Source organism: Poecilia mexicana, unplaced genomic scaffold, assembly GCF_051168715.1.
Source record: "Poecilia mexicana isolate PSO_F unplaced genomic scaffold, ASM5116871v1 scaffold_15, whole genome shotgun sequence".
Lineage (NCBI taxonomy): Eukaryota > Metazoa > Chordata > Actinopteri > Cyprinodontiformes > Poeciliidae > Poecilia > Poecilia mexicana.
Genome location: NW_028263384.1, coordinates 24,463,769 through 24,490,944, shown reverse-complemented (window position 1 = coordinate 24,490,944; position 27,176 = coordinate 24,463,769). Strand labels below are relative to the sequence as shown.

The following is a 27,176-nucleotide window of genomic DNA, read 5'->3' as shown; positions in this document are numbered from 1 at the left end:
GGTGCGAAGCCTCTAGTCCAAGTAAAGGCTCCACCCTCTTTACTTATTTATCTAACCAATCAAAATACCCGACGTCACTTTGATAACAGTTTTAGCCACGCCCCTTACCTGGCTTTTCCAGACAAATCAGTAATCCTCTGATAGCGGCTGTGACAGCTCCAGCCTTTCGTATTGTTGTCGTTATTGTTTCAAACTGGCACGGTATTTTGTAATTTGTGCCTTTTTAGATTCCACGGTTACATTTCCGGGCTGTCAGAACGGGCTGACTGAACTTACTAACCGGTAACCACACAGAGGCCATAAGCTAGCTAGCCCAGCTGTCTGTACAGTCCAACTGCCGATTGCTCTTTGTCTATTGAAGTCAGCTAGCAGTAGGCGCTACATTATCTGTCAGTGAGCAAACGCCGGAGTTTACAATTCTGTTTCATTTTCCCCGGTTTGACGAGAATCTAGCGAACCAAGATAGGCGGCTTGGGAACCAAGATGTCAAATCGAGTGGTGTGCAGAGAAGCAAGTCACGCCGGGAGTTGGTACTCAGCTTCGGGTAACTGTCAGCTCAGCACGGTCTGAGTTAGCATGCTGAATCTTAACTCATGTTTTTCCTTTTTTATTGTGTGTTTTATTATTATTTTTTGTGATGTATAACCTGCAAAATATAATAATGGTTTATTTCTTAGTTTTTCCTCCGCTGACGTTGATTGCCGATAAATAAAGCTAAGATAAAGTCGATAGGCTAACATTTATCTGATAGGATGCTCCTTTTCTGTGTCACCTTATGAGGTGCACGGTGAGTTTAAGCTCATCCAGCACTGTATCTTGTGATTGTGTCTGTAAACAGGAGAGCTTCTGCGGGGAGCAAAATTACACTGATGGGGTTTTTGAAGTCAACCAAAGCTAACATGGCTAACATAGCAGAACTTCCTGGCCTACATGCTAACTGATGCACTCTTAGAAAAGTCCCAGCGCTCTTTAAACATTCAGCAGTATGAGAAACTGTTGTCATTATGGTCTCTTGTTGTTCTCCGACCCGCTTAGGTAATGTGTTGAAATTCTCCCTGGCGTCAAACAAAGGACTGGGCAGGGCTTGGCAGAAACCAGAAGTTTCATGTTGCACCCCTTCCCCCATTTTACAAACCGTGAGCTATTTCTTATAGAAAAATCCCTACAAACCGCTCAGTTTTTCCACTCAAAAGAAGAGTGGGTGCAGTAGACAAAGTTTTTCCTCAAGACTAGCACTACTTCAACATATTATTACTCATGTATAAGTACAAAAGTATTTGGTAAAAATGCTACTTGAGTACAGAGTGACTGATCATAACATATGATGTAATATCATTTGGAAGTTATTTTAAAGATTAAAATAAATCATACAAATGAGAAGCATGATTACAAACTAAATTCAGACTGAAGAAGTCTATCTAAAACTTATGAAGCTAATACTTACTTTAGGTAATGTATGTTAGATCAGGCTAAAGTAGGTCCAGTGACAGTGCATGGTGTCTACTGTATGTTGATTTGACCTCCAATGGCCCAGCAGATAGAAAATAAGATTAGAACAAGCTTGTGTATAAATAACAAGTCTCAATTTAACATAAACTGTAGGTGTGTGTCTGTAGCATTTTTTAAAAATGTTTGTTCATCTAGTGATATTTTTCATAGTGGGTAAATTATCCAGATATTTATTCAAGTAAGAGCACTGATACTTCATAATAATAAGTAAAAGTAAAATGCATGGTGTAGTAAAACCACTCCTTCAGTATTTTTTTCTTTTCCCAAAAAAGTTACTCAAGTAATGTAACTGGTTACTACTACTCACCTGTACTAGTGTTGAGCAGAGTGCAAATGCATTCAGTTTGCATGTTGGCTGAGCTTTTAATATCACAAATCCAAGAATGCATTTCCTTTTAAAATTTTACTCATGCATTTTTTTTCCTATCAAATCATTGAAGTTCCAGTATGTTTTTTTTTTAATTTTTATAACCTATATTTAACTAGATGAATCTTACTGAGATTCAAAATCTCTTTTTCAAGAGAGACGTGGCCAGGAAGGGCAACAACACAGAGATGACTGCCAATTATAAAACCACAGAACTCAAAATGCAATTAAAAATAACAATTAAAAAATGTAATTAGATCAAACTAATTACAGTTTATTATAGCTGCTTTCCTGTGGTTTTCGTATGTCTCTGCTCTTCTGCACACAGCACCGTATTTAATTTTATTTATTTGTTTTACTTTCCAGGATCCCAGCTGAATGCACAACTAGAAGGCTGGCTGTCCCAAGCACAGTCCACAATCAGACCTGCTAGAGCCATCATTGCGCCGTAAGAGCACACTGACAACCATCCCTAGAGCGTGCGAAATAGTATTCACACTTTACCAACATGTTTTCTGCTTGCAGCCATGCCGGGTATACCTACTGTGGTGCTTGTGCAGCACATGCTTACAAGCAGGTGGATCCCTCTGTTACGTAAGGCCCTTCATCTTTCTGGCTTTATTTCTCATTTAAGAAAAAAAATGTGCTAAATAAAAGTCTCTTACGTTTAGAGTTAGGGGTTAGGGTACTTCAGTACTTAAATAGAACAAACAGATGCTGTGTAGATAACAGATAATAGAGCTGGTGTCTGGTTGTGTGTTAATGGCGCGAGTGAGATAAATTCCTCTTGGTTCTCAGTCGTAGGGTGTTCATTCTGGGACCTTCACACCATGTGCCCCTCTCCCGCTGTGCCCTGTCGCCTGCAGACGTCTATAGAACGCCCCTCTATGACCTGAGAATCGACCAGAAGGGTACTTGCAGCTTTCACTCCTGTGATTTCTGCTTCTGCTCTATATGTCTGTCTTTAGAACTTAAGTGTGAATTTTTTTCCAGCTGCTGATTTATTCAGAGAGTTTGGATTGAAGAACATACATTAAGGGTTTATATACATACATATATATAAATGTCTTCTCCTTTCGTGACTTAATTTGTTAATAAAGTTGAAAAACATATTTCTCTTTTCTTCCACTTCACAATTATTCACTTTGTATTGTTGATTGTTGACATGAAATTTCAATAAAATGTATTTAATTTTGTGGTTATACCTTGGCAAAATGAGAAAAAAATGCCCAGGAGTATAAATTCTTTAACCGGGTGTTTGCTTATATTTACTAAAATTCCTTGGAAGCATAGTGATTTATCTGAACTGTTAGCTGTAATACTAGAATTAATATTTTAAGATAAAAACAAAGTTGACCTAATTCTTTGTAATTATTATGAATCACTACACAGAAAAGGAATAGTCTGAAGTTGTATTTGACAGCTCAGATAGGTTAGACATCCTTCAGCAATTTTTAAAGGTTGATTCTATGATTTTATACACATATATAATTTTTTTAAATTAAAATTTCTTTTTGTCATCTTTATTTACACCTTAATGCTTACTCATGCTGTACTCATCAATTTGATCTGAAGCCAAATCAGAGCTTTATCGTGCACTGATAATTAAACTCTGTCTTTTGCAGTTTACGCAGACCTCTGGAAGACTGGGTTGTTTGAGAGGATGAGTCTGCAGACAGATGAAGATGAGCACAGTATTGAAATGCACTTGCCTTACACTGCTAAAGCCATGGAGAGGTAATGCACATGGGAAGGATGCAAAGTTTCACAATTTTTAATCCAAGATACAAAGAATTGAAGTGATCCTGCAAAGCTGTAGCAAGGCACAGATTACATGGAAGACATCTTTCCAACAAGATGGATTTAATTTTTGGCCTCAGGTGAAAAATGCTGGATTTTACTTATTCACTGATCTGCCCATGCAGTTTTATTTCCAAAGAAATCAAAATTGCACACACACAGCAGTGTGTGTGCAATCATTTCATAGAAATGTGTTGATGATATTCAGGGTATGTGGTGTTTTTAATTTTCTCCATAAGCCTCCTAGAACTCCAAAGACATAAATTTGACTGAAGGTTTGATTTATTTTGTCTTTCACCACAGTGTGCTGTACACAGAATGATTTATAATGTTTTGCACTTTTAGTTAACAGAAAATATGATCAGCTGAACTGATGACTAAATAACATTACAATGCTTAGCAGTGTTTGTCCACAAAACCCCATCTTCAAGCTCCTCTAAATTAAACCTTTTTTCTATACCAAGTCTCTTCTTTTATAATTTCTGAGTAGAGACTCAGCATGTTGATACATTGCAGTGGAAATGTATCGATATGCAGGTCGATTCGGTAAGCTATTTTGTTGGTTTCTATTGTAAAAGCGACTCATAGAACCGATCAGAAGTGAAACAATCCTACCCTGTTTCAGTTGAAGTCCATAGGACTACAGTACAGACAAGGCGGTGCTGCACAACACACTTCATTGATCGAGGGACAGAAAATGTCACTACTTGCGACAAAGAGGAAACTTACGTTTGTCATGGGCATGGGTTGAACCCCGCATGCCCAGTGAGAGTCCAACTGGAGGCTTAAACGCTCTCCTGAATGTGCAGGATCATAAAATGATGTACAGAGCCACACCCAACTGTACTGCTCAGTGGAAACGAGATATGGATGACGTTCTGTTGGCAAACTTTGTTTACTGGGGACGCATAGCCACATTGTCCCCTTGTATACATATAGCGTAAAGCACAGATCTGGGTTAGGATACAGTTGTATCCATCCAGTGAAGTAATGTGTCTTTTAGCAAACATCTTGCATGTCTAATAATAACAACAAGCTAATCGCTGATCTGATTGTGACACTTTCTGCATTGCAAAGAAATGACAAACCAAGTCGAACCCAATGTGTTTTCAGGTGCAGTTTTGCTGATATCTAATGACTTCGCACAATGAGTGCATAAGGCACTTGGCTGACTTTGAAGTGTAGAAACGTTATCTGCGTGCTTTTCTTGTGGAGGCCCGTGCACACATCCAGATGGAGATTAAAGAACCGCAGTGTAACGTCACAGAATGTCTCCATCAGATTCTCACACTTTCCTCTTTCATCCTGGAGGCCAGGCCCAAACTTCACCTATTAGCTGCTCAAACATCAAAAACCCACATCAAGCATGCTCATACAAACCACGCAACACGCCTTTGTTCAACTGTTCAGTTTTTATGAGAAAGACACATCTTCTCTGAATATAGTAGAAAAAATTACTTTAAATGATCAATCTTCAAAGTAGGTATGAATTTAAGCACAGGTGGCATGAAGCATCCAGAGGCAAACGGCTCCTTTTGTTGTGTACCTGAAAAATCTGCAGAGGAACAAAATGCTGTGGCAATATAACAAACACCTCTGATTCCCCTTGCAGCTACAAATTGTTGAGCCATTCAGACCCTTTTTACATTAGCGTGGCACTGTGGCTGTTGTGCACTTTGCTCTTTGCTACAGTCTTGTCTGACTTGTGTTGCACTTTGTCTCCAGTTAAGGAAAACAAAACTTGAAAATGTTTTTGTCTTGTGTCCAACTGTGCTTTTCCAGTCAGTTTATTTATATAGCGCCAATTCGCAGCAAGTGTTGTCTCGAGACACTTTACACAAATCATTCCAATTCAATCATACATACATTCAAATTGATCCTAGTAATCAAACAGCGCAGTAAGCTCAATTTATTATTCAAATTAGTTTAAAAACTGTCTAAGGAAACCATGCAGATTGCATCAAGTCATTGACTTCTCTATATTGTTACTCCTAATGTGCTGCAACTTGGCAGATAAGTGGAGAAAAAGTCATCTAATGGATGATACCAGTTATGTTCTGTTTCTTTCAACTCTTTGCAGAGCAAAATATGGAATTATTTTTTTTTTTTGCTTCTCGGTGCCCTTATGTTTGGGGTAATCCAAATTACACTGATTCACATGAATAATTGATAAAACCTTCTGTTACTTCGGGTGGTGACAGGCTTAAAGAGGGATTATGCAAGAGATTGAACAGAGTACTCTGGCTCTTTATGTAGGAAAACCTTTAATTTCTGTATGCATGAAGCTGTTGTATAGAGTGTGTCTAAAATGCAACTCGAGTTGTTCTCTTAATCTGATTTTGCAGCCACAAAGATGAGTTCAGCATTGTTCCTGTGCTTGTGGGTGCTCTGAGTGAGTCTAAGGAGCAGGAGTATGGGAGGCTGCTCAGCAAATACCTGGCAGATCCTTCTAACCTTTTCATAATCTCTTCTGACTTCTGCCACTGGGGTAGGTATCAGAAACTGAAAGAATGCTGACATTTTCACCGAGTTTGTGTCATGCATGACAAAAGAAACAATTTATTTTTGTTGTTGTTAATTTCTCTGTTGAAGGCCAGCGTTTTCGCTACACGTACTACGACGAGTCTCAAGGAGAGATCTACAGATCTATTGAGCATCTTGATAAAATGGTAACTACTTAGTAAGACAGGGTCAAATGTGAATGTATTAGTAGATTGAAGAGCTCTAGCAAATTGTACTAAGTATATCTCATTTATTGGATATGGAAGTAATGTTGATACCATTAGATTATATTGATTTTTCTTGCTGCTGCTTATGTTTTTTATGGAGGAGACTAAAATAATGGTTGATCTAAAGATATGCTCTAGTATATTTCTTCAAGAGGCTTTCTTTATGTTTGAACATACATATTAAATAAATTAGTCATATTGTGAATTACCAACATAAGCTTTTTTTTGTGAAAGTGGTGCAACTTATTCAAACTGAGATAAAAGTTTGAATGTAAGACAAAGAGGAGTTCCTCCTTGTATTTATAAAAAATCAACATATTAGAAGGCATATCCAAAATGTTTTAATCTAAAAATAGGGCAGATTCTCCCTGGCTTTCGTTGAACACCCTAATGACAGAAAACATGAAGTCCAAAAATATTTTTTTTTCTTCTTTTTTTTTTACACTGTCAACATGGTTTGACCTACATTTTTTAAAATGTAGTTTGTTCTTCTTTTGTAGGGGATGAGCATTATAGAGCAACTGGATCCCATTTCTTTCACCAACTACTTGAAGAAGTACCGTAACACCATCTGTGGACGTCACCCTATTGGAGTGCTGCTAAATGTAAGAACAGCTGAACACTTAATCTATTAGTACTGACTTTTAGTGGATAATTCTCATTGCTGGTTAAATATCCAAATATTACTAACACTCTTGCTGCATGATATGAGCAAACTGTTGGTATTATGTTACACTCATTAAGAAATATTGTTGTTGTTAAGATGGTAATAAATGTCATTTTTACCTAGTGTGTGTGCATATTTGCACACACACACTGACACCTTCAGGTGATTTAAAGTGATCAATTAATTTTTACACTGAGAGGAAGCCAGAGTACCTGGAGAAAATCCATGCATGCGCAGGGAGACCCCCCAAAACGGAGAGAAATAAAAACTTTTCAATTATTTTAAGATTTTTAACAGATTTCTGTGCTACAACACCACTTTGCGTTTTATCACATTGAATCCCAATTTAAAAAAACAACAAACACTGATTGTATTTTAGTGCCACACAATTTAGAAAGTTCAAGGAGTATGAACAAGGAAGGGTCATAGCAATGTTTGCATAATTTGTCTGCTTGCAAACCATCACGTAGAAACTAACGATCAGTTTCTGTTTTGCAGGCTGTGGCCGAGCTTAGGAAGTCTGGTTTAGAAATGAACTTTTCTTTCCTGAACTACGCCCAGTCGAGTCAGTGCAGGAACTGGCAGGACAGCTCCGTGAGTTACGCTGCTGGGGCGCTCATCGTTCATTGAGGTCAACTTCTGCAGGGGCCACTGCAACGCCGCCACCCTGCCCTTACTATATTAATGCCATAACCTTGACCCATGATTCCCCCGATTCCTACCCCGATGCCCCCCCAAGTCCCTCAGTAAAGCCCACTATGTGCAGGAAAAACTTAGATAATTGAAGCCAATAAAATAATTTCCCTTAAGTCCCTCAGCTCTTCTTCACTTTTCTCCACCCGCCTCTTAGTTTGAAGTGTCTTCCGAGCTTTTCGTTGCGGTGAAATTTCAGGAGAGGATGGAGGTGACTGGGTTGGAGGAAGCTCCAGGAGTAGCAAATCTTTCTTTTTGCATTATCCCCATAGACCCTCCTTTGTTTTCCCAATAATGACGAGCAACAGAGATGTGAAAAAAAAAGATTTATTTGGATTTGATGTGTTCTCTTATAACTCGCCCCCCCCCCTGAAGAATACCAATTTAAATAAAACTGCAGATGTTATTGGAGAATATTCAGCTCTTCCCAGATGAGGATGGAGTGAGTCTTCTGACTGCATCAAGCCTAATGCTACGCTAACTTGGGAAACCGTGTCATAGGTAACTGCTACCACTATACAGCATAAAAAAAGGGCTGCACTCGACAAAGTTCACATAGACCCTACTGTATAAAACCAAAAAAAAAAACAAAAACACACACACATTATAATCATAATATTGGTTTAATATATATATATATTTTATTCATATTTTAACCTTTTTTTTACTTTATAGAAGTTTTGATAGATGTGATAGTATTAACTGGATTAGTGTGTAGATTTGAGTAGCAGCTACGTCAGTTTGGCTCTGAGGTTGTCAACATGGTTTGGCCTGTAGATCGATGTGTGTACCACTGATCCTTTGATCCAGTCGTATGTTTATGGCATTATAGATTACATTTTCAGCACCTCGCTGCAGTTATGGATGCCACAGAAATGTAATCAAATCCGGACTCTGGCACCGTCTAGTTACAGTTTACACTTCCCTCTTTGATCTCTGTAGTAATTCGCTCTTCACACTGAAGTGATTACTTTTTTTTTTTTCCCTTTTTCCTTGAATTGTAAAATGCTTTTGTTTCATATTGAGTCAAGCTTTCTTTCAATGCGATCCAAATCAAGCAGCCAAGCTGGAATGACCACCACCTTCAAAGATTACATGTCACGTCTGCGAAGGAGGTTTTTAATTACGGCTTCGTGTTTTTGACTGAATAATGTCAAAAGGTTTTGCACAACAACACATTTCAGTTTGTGTCTTGGCTACTTTTGCAACTTTATCTTTCAAAGTTCCATGTCATAATTATTTCAAAATTGGTTTGGTCTAAATTTGTTATAAACCAGAACATAGTGGATGGTCAAAGTTTTCTAAATCTCCTCAAAAACATAATGATCTGTCAAATTTCCCCCAGAACTCTGAGAGATATTGCTACCAGCTGCATTTTGAATTCATTGGCTAAAGGTTTGGAAATACTGAAGCACAAAAGCCCAAGAGGACTGTTGCTTTTACAATGCTTTGCAAAATTATTTACCCCACTTGAATTGTTGAGGTATTTTATTGTATTTTATATATCATACCAATAAAAAACATTGTTACAAAGAAAAATCGGTCTAAGAAATGTGACATAGGTCTGTTTTTAGCCACCCTCCCTTCCCCTGCAGGTCTGTAGGGTATGTTTCTACTAGCTTTGCACATACGGAAACTGAAAGACAGCAGTGTATATTTTAATGGCATTGCATTAAAACTTTGCTTGCCAATGACATATTTGGCCATTTGGATGGGCTTTCAGTCTCCTTTATTTTCCGCCACCTATTAAAGAGTTTACTGGTCAAAGGAGAGCAGGGGAAATGTGGGTCAGTTGGGATCAATAACGTCACTGCAACTTTTATTAATGACGTTTTAATGTTATCTTTTTTTTTAAACATGCAGCCTTCAAGAATGGCTTAATTTCTGTTAGATTGGATTGAAATTATCTGTGATAATCACTTAGTTTTCCAATCGGATTTAATTCTGTTCTTTGCCTGGACCATTCTGACATAAATTGTTGGAGGTTAGCTCTCCTGGTAGAGGCACATTCCCCCCTTCAGTCCCCAGTCTTTTGCAGTCTCTGCCATGTTTTTTCCCAGCTTCCCTGTGTGCGGATGAAAAGCATCCCCAAAGCATGTTGTGCAGGTGGTGTGGACTAAGCATCCAGTGTTGCTTTTCCACCACATTTGACCAGAGCACATTTCTCTGTGTGTGTGCAGTAACCTTACATGACAAATGGGACTTCTTGTGGCTTTCTTCTTGCCACATGTCCTTTAAGGCCAAATTTGCGGAGTGAATCTGTCGACAGGTTGTCCCACCAGAGCTGTGGGTCTCTCCAGCTCCTCCAGAGTTACTCTGGTTCTCGTGACTGCTTCTGTCTGGTCCATCTTATCTTATTAGTAGGCTTGTGGTTGTGCAATACTGTTTTGAAGGCCGTGCATAACGTTCTTCCCACTTCAAAATAATGCATTTCTTTGTGCCCGTAGAAAATACCATTAAAATGTACTTCAGTTCTAGGCACAAATTTGAAAAATTTAAATACTGAGCGTAAATACTTTTGCAAGGCTGTATAACGCTGTAAATTGGCCACAGGAGCTGATTGGGCATTAATCATTCCTAAAAGCGACATGAGTTTTTAATAGAAACTTGACAATGCGCAGCGTGATGCATTTGCTGCTCATGGTAAATTACATTTATATTTTTCTGCTTTAAGGTAATTCCCATCTCATTCCACATCTAGTATTAACGCAAACCTCGTTGAACCGAGTGGAACGCAGACTGAAGGCTGAACCCCCCGACTCACAAGACCTCTTATGCTAATTTACAGGAAACTAGCAAAGCATGACACACTGTGCTATTGTGCCTTTTATCACTGTTGCACATTTATATATATATAAATATATATATAAATAGATATATAAAGCATATTCTCACTTTCAGTCTTATTTTCTAAAATGTATTTTCAGTTTTTGTGTACTCTTTCCCCTCCTCTTCCCTTTTGCCGACAGCCCAACTTAGTTTCCGGCCCGCGCAACACTTCATCACTTCTTACCCTGCACACCCGTCTGTTGGGCTAAAATGGCACCCACTGTTATCTCCTTTCTCCAGCGAGGGAGTTGTGTTCTGTCAAACTTCATTCTTGTAGCGAGAGACAAATAGCTTAACCTCGACACTGTTCATTTCTCTGTCTTTGGTTATTTGTCTTTTTAGAGATGTTTTTCTTTTATATTTTCTTTTCCTCTCTATTTAGGATTTGGAAGTTTTCTCATCGTAAAACTACACTAAAAAAAAAAAAAAAAAAAAAAAAAATACTGCTTATCTACTCCCGTAATGGAGTTTTTTTGATCTCAGGTTCCATTGACAAAGCATCCCAAAAGGCTCTTCAGAAAAGGCAGAAGATTCATGTTACAAAAGAAGTAAAATGTACTGAAAAGCACATCTGCTTAAGTGTCTTGTTTTTCTGTCACAAAAAAAAAAAAAAAAACGATTTTTGCTGCATATACTTTCAGACTTGGAAATTTAGAAAGTCTTATGCTCTATAGATTGTTCTGAGACGAAATTAGAATATCATTGAAGAGGTAAATTATTTCATAAATTTGGTTAATTTGATTATAGCGTACAGCAAATAAAGAAACATGAGGAAAAAAAAGAATGTTTAATACAGAAAAGTATAGTTATATATTCTTGGTTTTCCATTAGTTACTACATCAATGCAGCATGGAGGAGCTCAGACTGTGGTTCTGCTGGGATGTAGTGGAAGTCCAGGTTGCTTTAATGGTTGGTTTCAGGTCATCTGCGTTGTTGGGACTGGTGTGTCTCATCAGCCTGCTGACCTTAAGTCCATAGAGCAGGGGTGTCCAAAGTCGGTCCTGGAGGGCCGGCGTCCTGCATGTTTTAGTTCTCTCCCTGGTTTAACACACCTGCATCAAATGATGGCTCATTAGAGGCCTATTCAGAACACTGACTTGGTGAGGAGGTTGTTACTACCACTAGGGAGAAAACTAAAACATGCAGGATGCCGGCCCTCCAGGACCGACTTTGGACACTCCTGCCATAGAGGATCCATGGGTTTGAGGTCAGCCCAGTTTGCAGGCCACTCGAGCACAGTAACACAATAAACCAGCATTTGAACCTTTGGCAGTGTGGGGAGACACCAGATCCTGCTGGAAGAGGAAATCGGCATAATTATAAACCTGTCAGAAGAGGGGAAGTGCTTTAAAACGTCCCAATTCTGTCAAACTTAATGTCTTGAACTTGATTTTTTTTTTCTTTTTTAAACCCAGTGGACCAAGACAAGCAGGTGACATGGCACCCAAATTGTCACTGAAACTTCACAATGGTTCTCTAGCAGCTCAGACTCTTTGCCTTACAAAATACAAAATTTATTTTCATTTTAAGAGAACTTTGGGACACTAATCAACAGTCCAATCCTTGTCCTACTAGTCCCACATAAGACATTTCTGACATCTCTACTTCTGGCAGCTGCAGCTCGTATCCTGTGGGGCTCCTTGTGAATCTCCCTAAGCATTTGAATGGTCTTTGCTCGTGCATCATTCTCTACCACAGTTTTTCCTTTTGCCAAACTTTCCTTTGATATGTTGCATGCATCACTCTGTAGCCAGCTGCTTTAGCAATGAGGTTACCGTCCTTGGGGAGTGTCAGTGACTGTGCTGGAAAACCATCAAATCAGCAGTTCTTCCCGTTATGATGTGGATCATAACTTTTTTGTATTAAAAAGCCTTGTTTTTATTAATTTAAGAGTCAAAATGCTGGGTTTTCATTAGCTGTAAGCCATTTAGATGTTTTCTAAATGAAGACATGACGCCTAAAATATACACTGCAAAAACACATTTTATGAAGTACTTTTGATTTAGTTTCAGATAATCTTAGATTTGCCTGATTTCAAGTGTGCTATCTTTTAACTAAATAATTCCTTAATTAGCCCAGGTTGATAAAAAAAAAACAAAAAAAACATTTCTGCTGGCGGACTATTTCACTTATATCAAAACTTTTTCCAATGTAAGTGAAATAATCTACCAGCAGAACTAATTCTTTTCTGTCAATATTAAGGAATTATTTACTCAAAATATGCTCCTATGTTTTGCTGAATAGTCACTCAAGTTTTTGTCTCAAGTATACTAAGATATTTGCTCTAAAAATTAGACCAATCATGCTGTGTTATCGGTCTCTATGAAATTCTAGTTTCACTCTTAAAATTGAATGAATGAATGAATTAAATTAACTTTTCAGTGATGATCTAATTTTTGGAGTTGTGTACTCAAGGCAGCACCACGAACAGGAGAAGCACTTAAAAAGCATAACTTGTTCTAAAGCACTCCAGTTCAATCTCATTACATTTGCATTATCCGGCAGAAAATTTATGATTATTATCTCCAGTAACAACAGGAAGTAATGATCCTTTCAGCTCTGTAGCTTCCTGGAAGCCATACTGCAGAAATCAGATTGCTTCTCACCGTTTGGAGTCTTTTCAGCTTTTATTTGAACTTGTTTCAGTTATTTCCTTTTTTTCTCATCTATTAAATCTAGCCCTGTTTATCTAATATGACAGGCGTGCCAACGACGTGGTCATCCACATTCATGTAATCCAAGCAGTTGCTGAGGAGATTGAAAAGCTTTAACTACTTGGTCCCATTTCAATTAGGAAATAATGTGCAAGTGCACAAATAAATCTATTAAAACAATCAGATTTCCAGATTTTTTTTTCTTTGCCCAGGTTGCTTTGTGAGCTTTTTAACTGGATGGATGCATATATTAGGGAGTTTTAACATGAAGCAAGCTCTTACCAGAAGTCATCTGTCACAGATGACTCCATGGCTGTTGCTCCCGGTTTACTGCAAAACCTAAATTTGTGCTCGGGAGGGCGGGATAATCATAACCTCGCCTCAGGCAAAATATGTACATAAGCTGTGAAAAAGGGAACACTTTCATGTTTCAGCAGGCTGGCTGACAGACTTTGGCTGTTTTCTCTGGGAGGAGTCACAGAGAGGCTGTTTACATCCATTCAGCTTTAAACAGATACTCAGGATTAGTTCGGAACTGGAAGGGATTACTGTAGCGTGGAGGACAAGACCTGCAAGATGCACTGCTATGAGAGCGTGGTGAACTGTCTGAGCTGTGGGATGCTGCTGGCAGGACTTCTTCACCTGATCAATCACAGGAAGGCACAGGCCTCCTATGGACGCCACATGAAACCCACCGCTCCGGCTAGGATGGTCCCTGCCAGAGTCGCCTGGTTCCTGCAGGAGATGCCAGCTCTTCTGATGCCCCTGCTGCTGATGCACCTTTCACGCCAATATTCCGCTATGGGGAGGGCCATATTGCTAAAGACCTTCTGTCTGCACTATTTCCACAGGTAAGAGCAAAGAGAGAGGCTTAATTTAGGATGCGAAGAGTGCATTTAAAACCTCATAAGCCCCACAGGGTTGCCTGAAGTACATCTTTAAAATAACATACCTAAATGTAGTTTAGTTTTATTCAGCAATGACAAACTATTTCAATGATCTTGGTACCAAAATAAAGCAAACCTTTGGGATGCTGCTATAGTTAAAAATGCGGATGCATAAAATAATTAGTTTTTTTTTTTTTTGTCCCTTGCCAGAATATTTTTGCACTTTGCAGTACATAAACCTTTTAGAAATGTAAACATTTGGAAACCGTACATCCACCTGTGCAAAGATTGATGCAGCTGACATAAACTAGAGCAAATTTGCAGAGGTTTCATTAAAACATTCCCAAGTGTTTTTCCAGTGGCACAAGTTGCCACCATCTACTAAACAGATTTCCTGCGTTTTCACTTACTAAACATAATAAAATTATTTTTACATAGCTATGTGCTTGCATTATTTTAATTTATTATTTTTAATTTATTTTTCATCCAATTACAATAAAACAGTACGTTTTTTTCTTCTTCTTTTTTTTACTTCCACATTTTTTACACTGGATTTCCAAAATCCAGTGTAAAATATGAAAGCTTACACCAAATTTAGACACATTTTGCAGATTTTTTTTCCCTGAACTACCAAAATATATAATTTTTTTGCCACTTCCAGAGCTCCCTACAATGTTTTTTTTGATGAAGGCTCTGGTCACTGACATCTGTCCCGCAGCCCTTGGACATAAACTCAGATGCTTCCTGCTCCACTCTAATGGTTTTTATCAGCTTCCAAGAATCTGACATTTTTGTCGATGCCAAATATGTCTATGTTGAACTGGAGGGACATCCAGTAATGAGTGTAGGGGGAAAAGTTTATCTCTGCCCCTGGTACTGGGGGATTAGGGTTCATATTATATGACCTTGTTTATGTTTGAAAACTTCTATCATTTTACCTGAAAGACAATATAAGCAATGGGAAAGCCATTTACATTCAGCTGGATCTTGAAATGTTAGAAAAGTTAATTTATTTCAATAAATCAGCCCAGTAGATTCATAAGACATATTTTAAGTGTTTATTTCTGTTCATATTTGGTCTTTACTGATACACTCTCTTATAACATTGTCATGAACTGTATTTGCACTCAATAGTTGATTGGTCCTCCTTTTGCATGAGTTATTGCATCAGTGAAGCTGAACATGGAGGGGATCAAACTGTGGTTCTGCTGTGGAAGCCCAGATTGTTTTGAAAGCAACCTTCAGCTCATCCACATTGTTGGCTCTGCAGCCTCTCAACTTCCTCTCAACAATACTCCGTTCAGGTTCAGGTCAGGCTAATTTGCTGGCCAAATAAAGCACTTCGGACTCGACCTCAAGCAGCTTGGATTCTGTGCCTACCTACTCTGCCTCCAAACTCTGGGACCTTGATTTTAGGAATGCCTCAACTTATCCAGGATATGAGCTGTAGTAACGTTACACCTCCACCTCTTGGTCTACCTTCTCTTTCTGTTATCTTTCTGTCTATCACAGGACATTTGTGTATTCCCTGCTAACCAGAGGACAGCCTTTCCCTCTGAGTGTGATGACCACAGGAGGTTTCTTCTGCTTTTTGAACGGTTTTCTGCAGGGTCACTATCTGCTGCACTGTGCCCAGTTTGATGAGAAATGGTCAGCTGGCTACCGCTATACAATTGGTAAGCACACGCTCTTCCCCCCAACCCTCCTCTCATCTTAAATCCGTTTTAAACATAAGACGGCTTGTGAAATGTTAGTTGTGTTGCATGTTGTTTCAGGCTTAGTGGTGTTTTACATCGGAATGGCCATTAATATACACAGCGATTACATTCTGCGCAACCTGAGGAAATCTAAAGAGATAGTTTACAAAATTCCAGCAGGTATGAACCTGATTATACTCAAGCAAACTCTCCTCCAAAGTGTGCTTACACTCACACGGTCTCCTTAATCTCCTGCAGGAGGCCTATTTGAATATGTGTCTGGTGCCAACTACTTTGGGGAGCTGGTGGAGTGGTTTGGCTATGCCATAGTGACATGGTCCCTTCCAGGAATTTCGATCGCTGTCTTTAGCCTCTGTTTTATTGGACCAAGAGCCTATTACCATCACAAGTACCTACAATATTTTCAAAAGATTAATGATCCCTGTTTTTGTACTGTCGATTCTTTTATTCCTAATTTCTCTTATCTTTGTTGCAGGTTTTATAAGGAACATTTTAAAGAATACCCCAGGTTTCGAAAGGCTTTGATTCCATTCATCTTCTGAACCATCCTCTCATTACTTTTTGTCGGGGAACGGTTCTAGTTTTATCTCTAGAACACCAAACGCATGATATTTTATAGACATATTTCTGAGGTCTCTACTTTTAAGGTTGCTCTTTTTAAACATGTGCTGTGCTGAGGAAACCAGAGTACCCAGAAGGAACCCACACATAAATGGGGAAACCATGCAAACTAAATGCACAAATGCCTGCAGACTGGGATTCAAACCCAGAACTTTATAGCCACAATTTTCTCACCGTGCAGCCCTTGATCTATTTATGCCTTGAAGAAAAAGAACACAGTCTCCTCACCAGAGGGCAAATGTGGCTCACTGGGTAGAGTAATAATTTTGAAGTTGGAATTTGTGGGTTCCAAGTCAAGTCAAGTCAAGTTTATTTGTATAACACATTTCAGCAACAAGACAGTTCGAAGTGCTTCACACCATAAAAACATAATAATGCAGGTTCCAGCTTCTTCCTGTCACATGTTGATGTTCCCCTGCTCAAGGCACTTAACCCAGAGTTGCCTACTTGTCTGCGTATCAGTGTATGCAATTGTATGTGATGAGTATGACTAGAAGAATGTGATTTTTGTGGTCTTTTTGTGGTCTTTTTGTGGTTTAATGGTTTTTAAACCATTTTGAGTTTTCAGTTTTACAAGAAAAACACTATAAACTCAGTGTACCATTTTTAAATCAGATGTTTGCTGCACCTGCATGGATGTGTTTGAGGCCTCTACTATTTTTAAGAAAGTGAATGTTTTCCTCAAACTCATTCTGTATCAAATTGTGTCTATGCTTGTTATTTGCCCCCTGATGGAGGATCTAGTCAAGTGTCTCCAGTCCACCCTTTACAGCTTCAGTCCCTCAACTTCTAAATGCAGCCACGTTTCACCATACATGAGTCGAACAGCTGAATTTACCTTCTGAGCGTGTGTTTGGGTTCTGCACATTCTCGTTTCTGGAAGAATAAAGGTGCTGGTTTCGACTCCCTATCCTTGGTCTTTCTGAGAACATGGAGTTTACATGTTCTCATTGTGCATGCATGGTGCTCTCCTGGTACTCCCACAGTTCAAATACATAACTGTTAGATTAAATGGTATCTAAATTTGTATATATGAGGGTGTGGTTCCCATGGTTGTTTTTCTCTGTGTTGCTCTGTGATGGACTGGGGATCTGTCCAACGACTGCTGGAGAAAGGCACCAACCCCCTGTGACCATTAAAAAAAGGGAAAAGAAATAATTTTTTTGGCAGATGGCTTTAGGAATCTGCATCCAAATTGTGCTTTCAGCCCTCTTAACACCTAATTTATCTTTTATATTCTGATATTTATGAAACCTTTCAAGGCCATCTTGTTTTTGCTTTGTGACGCCTGGTGGATGCTCTCAGAATTGCAGGTACGAGTGCCAGCTTTTATTCAGGAATCCAAAATGGCTGTGCGCACAAAGAAACACTAAAACAAACTAACAAAAAAGAGCTTTTAATAGTGTCCAGCAACTCATAACAACCTAATGTGTCATTAAATATTATATACACCAATATGCAGTATACGGTAATAAGTACAAATCTGAAACCAACTTCCCAAAAACTGTATAACAGTTGAAACACTGAGTTCCTTTAAATCAAGTCTAAACCCCCATGTGTTAGAATTACCTTTGACATTTGATGAAATGTAATGTTTATTACTTGTTTCATAACTGGATACTGTGTGATGTGTGTGTAAAGCACTGCAAACTGTCTTGTTGCTAAAATGTGATGTTCAAATAAACTTGACTTGACTGGACTGGAAGAAAACTATGGAGTAAAGGCTATTCTATTCATGTCCGTTTCATTGCTCAGTGGATCAGATGGGTTTTTTTTAAAGAAAATTTCATGATTTACTATCATTTGTGCCCACATCAAAACTGAAATTTTATTTATTTTTTAAGAGATGAAAGAAGTATTATTTAATTAGAATTTAATTAGAATTTGACATTTCTTTTGTCTCTTTCTGGCCATACGGTCAATACATATTTCAAAAAAAGTAACAAAACAAAAACATGTGGGAGTCCATTTAATGTTTCATGAAACTTTGCTAAGGTTTTTTAAAGGTGGGTAATAACCAGCTCAATTTAAAAAAAGTTTGATGTTCTGATTCTCTGAGGCAGGAGTTTGTTCTGTAAACAGTGGGTTGCTAATTCAAATCCCCACTCCGTCTGTGGATGACGAATGGATGACTAATTGTAGTGTAAGGCATTTTGACCCTCGGAACTAGATAAAGCACTATAACATTTCAGGCCAGTTACCATTATTTCTGGTATTAGGCTTTATGTAGTTCAACATTTTGTAGCAGTCTGTATTACAGCAGCTTTGAGGAAACCTCTGACTAAAAACTGTTTTTGTTATGATGTAGAGGATGCTAAGGATTGTCCAAAATTTTCTTGGCTTTATGAAAAGTTCTTCTTTGCACCATCATCCCCAGAACAGTCCAGAAAACAGCCAACCTTCTTCATCAGCTTGCTGAGCTTTTCTCACTGACTCTGTTGTCCCTCGCTCCGATGCTGTTGTCCCAACAGATGATGACCAAAGAGATTACACACTCCAAAACAGACTTATAGAAGATATGCAGCATCCTGCTGCAAACACTGAGGGACCGAAGTGCAAGATGAATGCACATAAACTTCTGACCAGCACTCCAAATATTCAATTATGCTCTAAACCTGACTGCAAACAGTACGTGAACAAAACTGTTCTGTGTTTATGTGTTGCACTTTTCAAATTTTAAGTTGTCATGGATGGTGATGCTGTGGACAGGAAGGATCTTCGGTAGCAGTCAGTATTGTAATAAAACTGAAAAGTGTTCTCACTGAAGAACATTCTGAAGGCTGTCATGACATGCCAACAGCTCAATATCTGGGCAGTAGAGACGATGTTCCACAGCAACATGTCCTGGATGAGACCATAAGTTGTTAACAAGCTCTGATAATCCACCTCATTTGCTTTTGCTGCTCCTTTTTATATCTCTTTCTGGCCATATGGTTAGAAAGACATTGGAGTTGAGGATAATACTCTTTATGATCCATGGAAGAGATGGTAGGAACTTCCTGCTTCTTGCTGAAGACCAACATTCCCAAAGCATGATGGTGCCACCATTTTGTTTTACAGTGGGGATGCTATATTGATGTGAATTAATTTACTGCCAGAGTGTTCTGCATGCTGAATAAGAATAGTAAAAATGTAATTTACTGTTTACATAGCGTAATAATAAAATTAAAAATCACAAAAGTGTGTCTGTGACATTATGTAATTGTTGATAACACATCTCTTTAGTTAGTTCACATCCTGAATGACATATCTCACATCCAGTACAAGATTAGCAGTTTCCACGGCAACTTCTAACGCGTTAACTTTAGCTGTGAAGGAGTCGAGTACGGTCGGCTGCAGCGGTGACGCTGTTAACAAGGGTTCTGGGGAGAACTCTGCATATTCAGTGTTTAGGTAGCTCCACTTTTTATTTTGGCAGCTTTGTACCACTCCACAGCCACAGAGTGCCGCAGCGTCCTCCAGATGTTCCTCTGTAGCATCTGAAGGGAGAGTCCAGTGGTGTGCGTGAGTCAGGTCGATGAGAGAAGCCCCGTCGTCGTGCTCTAGAGACGTGGCCACCGACTCCAGAGAGCGGCAGAACGCCTCACCGGCAAGAAGGTACTCCGTCTGTGAGCAGCCCAAAACAGGTGAGGACTCCGACACGTCATTCTTGCTCTGTAAAAGAAGATATTATCATTACAAAAGCTAAGATTAATGTAAAGTTTAGGGCTGGAGGATAATGGCTGAAAACAACATCTCACAATATAAACGTTTCAGATCAGGTGATATCTATTTTTGTTTTAAATATCTGGAATACTGGAAAACTAGTGACGTGACCTTTTCTCTTTTATCCAGTTGTCACTACATGCTGTTTTTTTATTTTTTATTTTAAGAAGTTATGAGGCAGGGTGGCAAAACCTTAAACTGATACTGCACAAGTTACTCAGCTGCAGGTTGTTGCTAGGTAACCAAAGACTGAGTGAGTTAATAGATGCCACAAACCTTGCTTAGCTAACCATGAGAGGCTGAGTGTCTAATTTTTTTTCCTCTGCCTACATCTCCCAGAATGTCATGTGGTTCTGGATAAGAGTTCAGTGAATGTTCTATGTATTGAAAATACATAGATACATTATCTATTAACATTGATCCTGTGCCTACCATGACATATATTATTACTGATTTATTATCCAGCCCTAGTAAAGTTAATAAAAAATGAATAAATGGAAAGGATTTTGACCTGGTGTCTGACATAAGCAGCTAAGTGGGTTTCAGTGCAGCCACCTCCGAGTAAAGCACACGGCTCCCTCAGAGTGAGCCTCAACACATGCTCCGTCTTCTGGCACACCAGCTGCAGCATTTAAAAATATTGGTTTATAACACAGGCATAAAGAGGCATGTATCATTGAAAAACAATAGCACCGCCATGCATTTTACATCCTTAATATCCTTTATTAATTTACTTTATGCATTAAAACCAACAATGGAGCTGTAGTTTCTATTTTATCTTACCTTCAGTTCACTGAGCATCGTTTCATTCCTGTGGCAGAGGATCATGGTACAGATGGTTGTTTTCCCAGCAGGGTGTAAATGCAGCTTTGTCTTGGATCCAAACGGCCTAACACTGACATGGACCTCTCCATAGGCTTCCCATGGGACTGTGGTGTGCAGTGTTGCCACAGGTTGAGCACCTATTAGAGAAGTCAACCAGGAGCAAAATTGTATTTTAACTGCAAACTACAGACATTGATGAAACGCAGTGTACATGTAGGTGCTTACAGTGGCTTCCAAAAGAATTCAATCAGCTTTAAGTTGTCCACATTTTGTCATTTTACGACTCACAATGTGATTTACTCAGATTATATGTGAAAGATCAACACAAAGTAGTGGATAATTGTAAAACGAAAAGAAAATTCTACATTTTTCTCACTTTTTTCATTAGTAATAAAAATCTGAAATGTCTCTGTTTATTTGAGTTTAGCCACCCTGCATAAAATTCAGTGACCACCATTGAATTCAGAAATCCGCTATATAGTAAATGAACTGTCTAATCTGACCGACTGGACAGGGAGAACATTAATCACAAAAGCTATTGTACAAAAACATTCATTTTCAGAGATGCCTTGCATCCCCTTCACCGTTATTGTACTTTTAAGCAATACTATGCAATCTAGATTGTATTTGTACTTATCTGTATATTTGGATGAAACAAAGTCCTACCTGTCAGCTGAATAAGTGGCTCCATGAGGCTGATTCCAAGTCTCTCTATGACTATTACACCATTGCATCTCAAGTAGTGCTGCAGCACTGGGTGGATGACCTTCTGACACACAAATAACTTCACCTCATCTTTAAGCACCTGCTTTCCAAGTTCCAAAAGCTGATCTACGATCTGTGAGTCAGTGTCCACACCCTGATGCACCTCGATCCTACCATCTCCAAGTTCACTAAGATCTCCAGCCAGAGATGCACTGAACAGAACCATACGCAGTGGACTACAAAGATTGCCAAGAGAAATGTTTTCAGGCGTGTCCAATAGTAGGCCTGGAAAGACGGCTGATTCCAGCACAGAGTGTCCCTCCATTGGGATAGTAACTGTTCTGCCAAGCCGGACTTTATCTGGGATGTTGCAAGGAACAGTCAGTAAGAAGGCTTGAACAGCCAGCCTGCTGACGTGGGCTGATTCTGGTTCTGAAAGCACGCATGTCGGTTTGCTGGAGATAACACTGCGAGCTAAAGTAATCAAACTCTGGCTGCTGCAAAAATCCAGCTGGACTTTACAACCACAGTCCTCTTGTTGTAGATGAGCAGTGCAGAGAGACAGAAGGTGCTTGTTTACTCTGATTATCACGTTTTGGCTGAGGTCACACCGCCCTGCTTCTTCAATTAGAGACAGACAGAAAACAGAAGCAAACAAACCACAGTCACTAAAGCGGGAGACGTGATTCAGAATGGAGCCTTTTATCAGACTCACGATGGGATGAGAAGAGGAAATGGCTTGAAGGAGAACAGATGAGGTGGAGGTGGTCACTACGGCCCCTCCGATGTTGTTATGAACTTGTTTCAGCCTGGCAGTAGGACCGTAAGAAGACTTGAGAAGCTCCTTCATCAGGCGGAGTTTGTTACAAACATCTGAGCTGTTCAGAGGGAGATCCGTACAGACAGAGGGAGATTTCTTCACGAGTCGAGACATCTGCATCAGTGAACTTAAATAACTCGCTATATGCATCAATGCTGCTTCAAATGTAAGGGTGTCAACTTGCTATTATTCACTTAGTGGTTTTTAACACTGCCTAACTAAAACATTAGCAAAAAATGCAAAGGTTTTATATACATGCTTAAAACGTATTAACAAATATTGCAGTGCTTTAAAAGGTTTACTCTTTTTAAAGTAACATTGCGATTTTATTTAAATTATTTCAACTGACGACAGACAAAGTAGAAAAGAACAACAGGCAACATACGAACACCACTCGTTTCCATGGTAGCGGTTGCAGTGTTTAATCCCACAGATGCCTTGTAAACTTGACACTCATAATATGGCGGCTGTTGTGCCGTACTGATTCCATGGTCCTCAGCGACCGCCCGTCGTATTTCAGAGTAACTCCCTCAAGCTGATTCGTTTAGTTTACTCGCTTATTTATATTTTCACAGAAGAGTGAAAATATAACTTATGTGCATTATTTTATATTTTGATTAGGCTCTGTTTTGCGAATCTTCCCAGTAAAAACAATTTCTGATATTTATGGCAGTTGGTGGACAGCAAAATAAATTGACGTCATCACCAGGCGCTTTGCATATGTCTTTCAAAACGGTTGGCGGTATGAAATTTTTACATGTCTCCCACTTTAGCGATGTTTTATCTGACTTATTTAATAGTGTGTAATTGTGATGCCATTAAGTAACAACCTTATATTAATGGCAGGTATTTGTCGTTTTTGAAGTTAGTTATTTACTGAAGGAAAAAAAAATACTCGAGGTTTGAATTTGGACCTGTACGTCTGGAATACTGGGGTTCATTATTGTTGTAAAGCTACAAAAAAGCTGTGTGAATTTTTTTATGCATATATTGAGAATTACGTAACAAAAAAACGCAAACGCATTTCTTAAATCTGTGCTAGTTTGTCCTCCACTAAACATCTGAAGAAGTAATTTCCTTTGTTGTATTTTAAAGGTATTTAAAAGCACTGTAGAACCACTCGGTGCACATTTTACAGAAGAGATTGAATCCAACCTAATAAGTTGGGTTACTTGCAAAAATGGTGTTAAAATGCTATGCATTTAAATGTTATGCATGTAAAAAAATATACAATACTTTGCTATCACTGTGGATTATTTCAGTCCATGTTTAACTTCCTAAAGACTGGTTTAAGGGCATTGGAGATTCCCTTTTAGTTTTTTTTTATAATTAAAATAAGCATAAGTTATGTACAGTATTTAAAAAATAATTTGCCCTGTCTTGTATTTTTTTTCTATAAATATTATTAAATCTTAGATTTTCAAGTAGAAGTAGTTTTCACAACTACAAATTAATTGTCAATAGTTTGTAGAAAAGTAGATTTCTAAAATCTGTGCTAGTTTGTCCTCCACTAAATTTCTGAAGAAGTAATTTCCTTTTAAAGGTATTTGTAAGCATCTTTGGCCAATATTTTAGACATAATTCAAGCTGTGTTCTCGTTGTCAGGTGCTGTGAAGCAATGTCTCCCTTCAAGTTTGTCATTAAGGTAGGTAGAGTAAGTCAAACCCCAAAGGCCCCCTGTACCCTGAATCAATATGATGTTAGGGAGCATGTCTGCCATATTTAATTCAATTTTTTAGGCATTGATATGTAAAAACAAATCTATCCTTTGACACCTTGCAGAGTTAATGTTAGAATTTCTCAGAAGAAGAATAAATAAAAAATGATCTGATCTCAAAACGATGGCTTTTGTGCATGCCATTTGATGCTCAAAAGCCGTCATTTTGAACTGCCATCAAGTTTGAACTGAAAAACCTTTTGCACTTGACCGTTCCACTTTTTGTCCTGTCGCAACTGTAAATGCAATATTTTTTGATTGGGGAAACAAAGTAGTGCCTGATTAAGTGGATACTTATTCAATCTTTGTTATATACAAATAATCAGCGCCAGTCAATATTATGTAGGATCACATTTTGCCTCGGTTTCAACTGACCTGCCTTGACTTGCCTGGCAGTTTAGTTGGAAGGGCATGCATTTGGTGCCACAATATTTCCATTTTTAGATGATAAGTTGAACAGTGCTCTGTGAAATATTATAATGTGAAATAATGTTTTAAATCCTAACCTTACTTTAAATCTTTCTCATCCTTGACCTGTCTGCTGTGTTTCTTGGTCTTCATGATGCTGACCTCTAACAAACCTCTGTGGCCCTCACAGAACAGCTGGGGTTTTATTGAATTGCACACATTTGGACTAATTTTACTAACTGGCTTAGGTCTGGATGGTTGCAGTGGATTTTTAAGGGTACTTGAGTAAAGGAGGCTGATTACAAATTAAATTTAGACTTTGTCCGTGTTTTAAAACATTATAAAATGATTAATCTTTTTCTGAAATGCATTATATTGGGTATGAAAACACCTGTTCAATGACTGCTGGAGAGAGGCACCTGAGACTCTGCAAGGGTAAGCAGGATGGGCAGCTTTTCTTCTCTTCTTGGATTATTTTTTCTTTGTCCACTAGAGGGGAGTACATATATGCTTTTCAGCTTCTCCCCACTGTGGCGTGTTCAAGTGTCTGATCTCCTTGTGCAATTTCTCACTGACTAACCTTTGATCCTGTTGCTAATGGGCTCAAGCATCCAGCACAGGAGAAACTTGCTCTATTAAAAAAAAGCCATGCAGTTCATCCTCAGTCGGTTTCTCTCTCAGAAATAATGCACGTCAGATGTTTTTGTTAAGTGCGGGAAAAGCTGCTGCTCTCTCTTTTTGTTGATGTTTCATTATTGAGAGGCTTGGATGAGGGCTGCAGACATTTGCGCTGATCTCTCACATCCTCCCTAATGCCATATGCGCCTAGTTGACCAGATATTGGATTCAGTCTCCTTATTTGTTTCATATGCATGCCTGCATACGGGTTAACCCACCACCACCCCCGCTGGCTGGTTGTGGGAGAGTAAAACCCTGAAGGTTCGAGGAATGTTCCGTCCCACTTGGCACATAATGATACTGTTGTGTTAGTCGGCCTGAGAAAATGCGCACAGCCTCCACCACTCTTAACCAACTAACCACGAACAAGTATGTTAAAATGAATCGGTCCAAACAAAAGCAGCCAAAGCTCAGCCCATGACTTCTCATAAGACAAAACAAGTTTTTTTTTTAATGATTTAAATACTTAGAAAATCTGTTGAGCTGAGGTGTTGCTTGTCTATATAGCATAATATTTATCAAAGGACTTCTGAGGAACTGTCATGAATTTTTAGCCACGCTAAGAAGGCTGTTCAGTTGTTTTATGATTCTGTCTTCCTGAAGTGTTTTTAAAGCTGCTCCCTCAGTGGATCAGTAGAGCTGCAGGAGGTTCTGGTATGCTCCTTCTTAAAAGGGCTTAGACTATATAGTGACCTGCCACTTCTCAGACCTCCCGAATAGGGGGCCTGCAGGCTTAAAAACATGATCCACCGATGTGCTTGCTTGTCTGGCAGGACATTGCTGCAGCAGATCTGCCTTCTATTAGCATTATTCACTGCTGACTTTCCAGCCGCCCTGAGTTCTTGTCTGAGACCGAGATGTTTCTTTTTTTTTTTTTTTTAGAAACAAAACCGTTTGAGGTATCGCAGAGCAGTTTAATGTCAGAGGTTTATGTGCTGCGTAGTGTTGTCACTCTGTAGATGAGCTCACAGAGGACCACACATAGTGCATCGAGCAAAATCTTTGAGATTTTTGTGATTGGAAACAATTTGATTCTTCCCAGATCCATGAAACAAAGCAAAACAAAACAAAAAGATAAAAAAAAACAAAACACTGTTTTCCCTCTGCCTCGCAAAAGTATTCATACCCCCAGAACTTTTCACATTTTGTGCTTTTTTGGAACTGCTTCTTTCAGTAGCAGTAGTGGTGAGTCTTTTGAGATAAAGTCCCTTATCAGTTTTGTACATCTAGAGTGTGAACTCTTTGCTCGTTCTTCATATTCATGAATATGCTTCAGCCCAAGCAACTCCACTGTATTTCTCGCTGTACGTCTGAAGGTTGTTGTCCTGCTGGAAGGCGAACCTCCTTTCCTGTCTCCAGTCTGATGGAGCCTCTAACAGGGTTTCTGTCAGGATTGCCCTTTATTTAGCTCCATTCATTTACTCAAAAGCTCTAGTTAGCTTTCCTGTCCTTGCAGCATGATGCTGCTCCCACCGTGTATCACTATGGCGGTCCATGGCAGACCTGTCGGAGTGCAATGCATTTTATTTATGGGTGTAAGGGTAAAAGAGATCGAAAAAAATGCATGTTGCATTAAATCCTTATTAATTGTTTGACGTTTCTGATTGTACCGTGACAAAATGTGGCAAACATTCTTTTGCAAGGTTCTGTATATTTCCAAATCGGACCCAACACTTCCCAGCTTGTCATTTCTGTCTTCTAATTTCTCCAGTATGTGTATGCCTATGCTTTGTTTGCTGAGTTGTTACCTGGAGATATTCCTGTCTGTTCTTGCTGCTGAAATTCCACTCCTGGGTTGTGTCTCTCTCTTTTTTGTGTCATCAAATAAAAACGGACTCAGGTGT

General features: G+C 38.9%; 4 protein-coding genes across 7 annotated transcripts in view; 3 read left to right on the top strand and 1 right to left on the bottom strand.

Annotated features, from left to right (window-relative positions):
* Positions 1-92: 92 nt before the first annotated feature.
* memo1 (mediator of cell motility 1) lies at positions 93-11,162 on the top strand. The gene is made up of 9 exons (XM_014982079.2): positions 93-544; positions 2,243-2,324; positions 2,402-2,470; positions 2,675-2,787; positions 3,502-3,613; positions 6,022-6,164; positions 6,269-6,345; positions 6,906-7,010; positions 7,571-11,162. The coding sequence occupies exons 1-9, from the start codon at positions 484-486 to the stop codon at positions 7,700-7,702; spliced, it is 894 nt and encodes a 297-aa protein (XP_014837565.1). The 5' UTR covers positions 93-483; the 3' UTR covers positions 7,703-11,162.
* A 146-nt stretch (positions 11,163-11,308) lies between these two features.
* On the top strand, positions 11,309-19,654 carry srd5a2b (steroid-5-alpha-reductase, alpha polypeptide 2b). Of its 2 annotated transcripts, XM_014982087.2 has the most exons (5): positions 11,309-14,099; positions 15,648-15,811; positions 15,911-16,012; positions 16,091-16,241; positions 16,329-19,654. In XM_014982087.2, the coding sequence occupies exons 1-5, from the start codon at positions 13,825-13,827 to the stop codon at positions 16,393-16,395; spliced, it is 759 nt and encodes a 252-aa protein (XP_014837573.1). In that variant the 5' UTR covers positions 11,309-13,824; the 3' UTR covers positions 16,396-19,654. The 2 variants fall into 2 exon arrangements, with proteins under 2 accessions (XP_014837573.1, XP_087869119.1); XM_088012993.1 differs by having other exon boundaries at positions 16,091-19,654.
* A 3-nt stretch (positions 19,655-19,657) lies between these two features.
* On the bottom strand, positions 19,658-22,679 carry mkks (MKKS centrosomal shuttling protein). Its single transcript, XM_014982080.2, has 4 exons — positions 21,671-22,679; positions 20,963-21,141; positions 20,691-20,801; positions 19,658-20,128 (listed from the first exon to the last, which is right to left on the bottom strand). The coding sequence occupies exons 1-4, from the start codon at positions 22,677-22,679 to the stop codon at positions 19,700-19,702; spliced, it is 1,728 nt and encodes a 575-aa protein (XP_014837566.2). The 3' UTR covers positions 19,658-19,699.
* slx4ip (SLX4 interacting protein) overlaps positions 22,623-27,176 on the top strand; it is a 43,777-nt gene continuing 39,223 nt past the window's right edge. For 2 of the 3 annotated variants that reach the window (XM_014982085.2, XM_014982081.2), the window contains exons 1-2: positions 22,623-22,695; positions 24,135-24,174. In XM_014982085.2, the coding sequence (XP_014837571.2) occupies positions 22,682-22,695; positions 24,135-24,174 (54 nt within the window). In that variant the 5' untranslated portion in view covers positions 22,623-22,681. Of the gene's footprint in view, positions 22,696-22,996; positions 23,272-24,134; positions 24,175-27,176 lie in introns of those variants that run through there. The other variant, XM_014982084.2, reaches the window with a different exon arrangement.

Coding starts and splice junctions, on each gene's coding strand:
- memo1 (XM_014982079.2), top strand. CDS start 484: ATGTCAAATCGAGTGGTGTGCAGAGAAGCAAGTCACGCCGGGAGTTGG. Junction 545..2,242: donor GAGTTGGTACTCAGCTTCGG/GTAACTGTCAGC, acceptor TTTACTTTCCAG/GATCCCAGCTGAATGCACAA. Junction 6,346..6,905: donor TTGAGCATCTTGATAAAATG/GTAACTACTTAG, acceptor CTTCTTTTGTAG/GGGATGAGCATTATAGAGCA.
- srd5a2b (XM_088012993.1), top strand. CDS start 13,825: ATGCACTGCTATGAGAGCGTGGTGAACTGTCTGAGCTGTGGGATGCTG. Junction 14,100..15,647: donor TGTCTGCACTATTTCCACAG/GTAAGAGCAAAG, acceptor TGTCTATCACAG/GACATTTGTGTATTCCCTGC. Junction 15,812..15,910: donor TGGCTACCGCTATACAATTG/GTAAGCACACGC, acceptor ATGTTGTTTCAG/GCTTAGTGGTGTTTTACATC.
- mkks (XM_014982080.2), bottom strand. CDS start 22,679: ATGCATATAGCGAGTTATTTAAGTTCACTGATGCAGATGTCTCGACTC. Junction 21,142..21,670: donor GCCACTTATTCAGCTGACAG/GTAGGACTTTGT, acceptor CTTCTCTAATAG/GTGCTCAACCTGTGGCAACA. Junction 20,129..20,690: donor CTGCTTATGTCAGACACCAG/GTCAAAATCCTT, acceptor CTTCTTTTACAG/AGCAAGAATGACGTGTCGGA.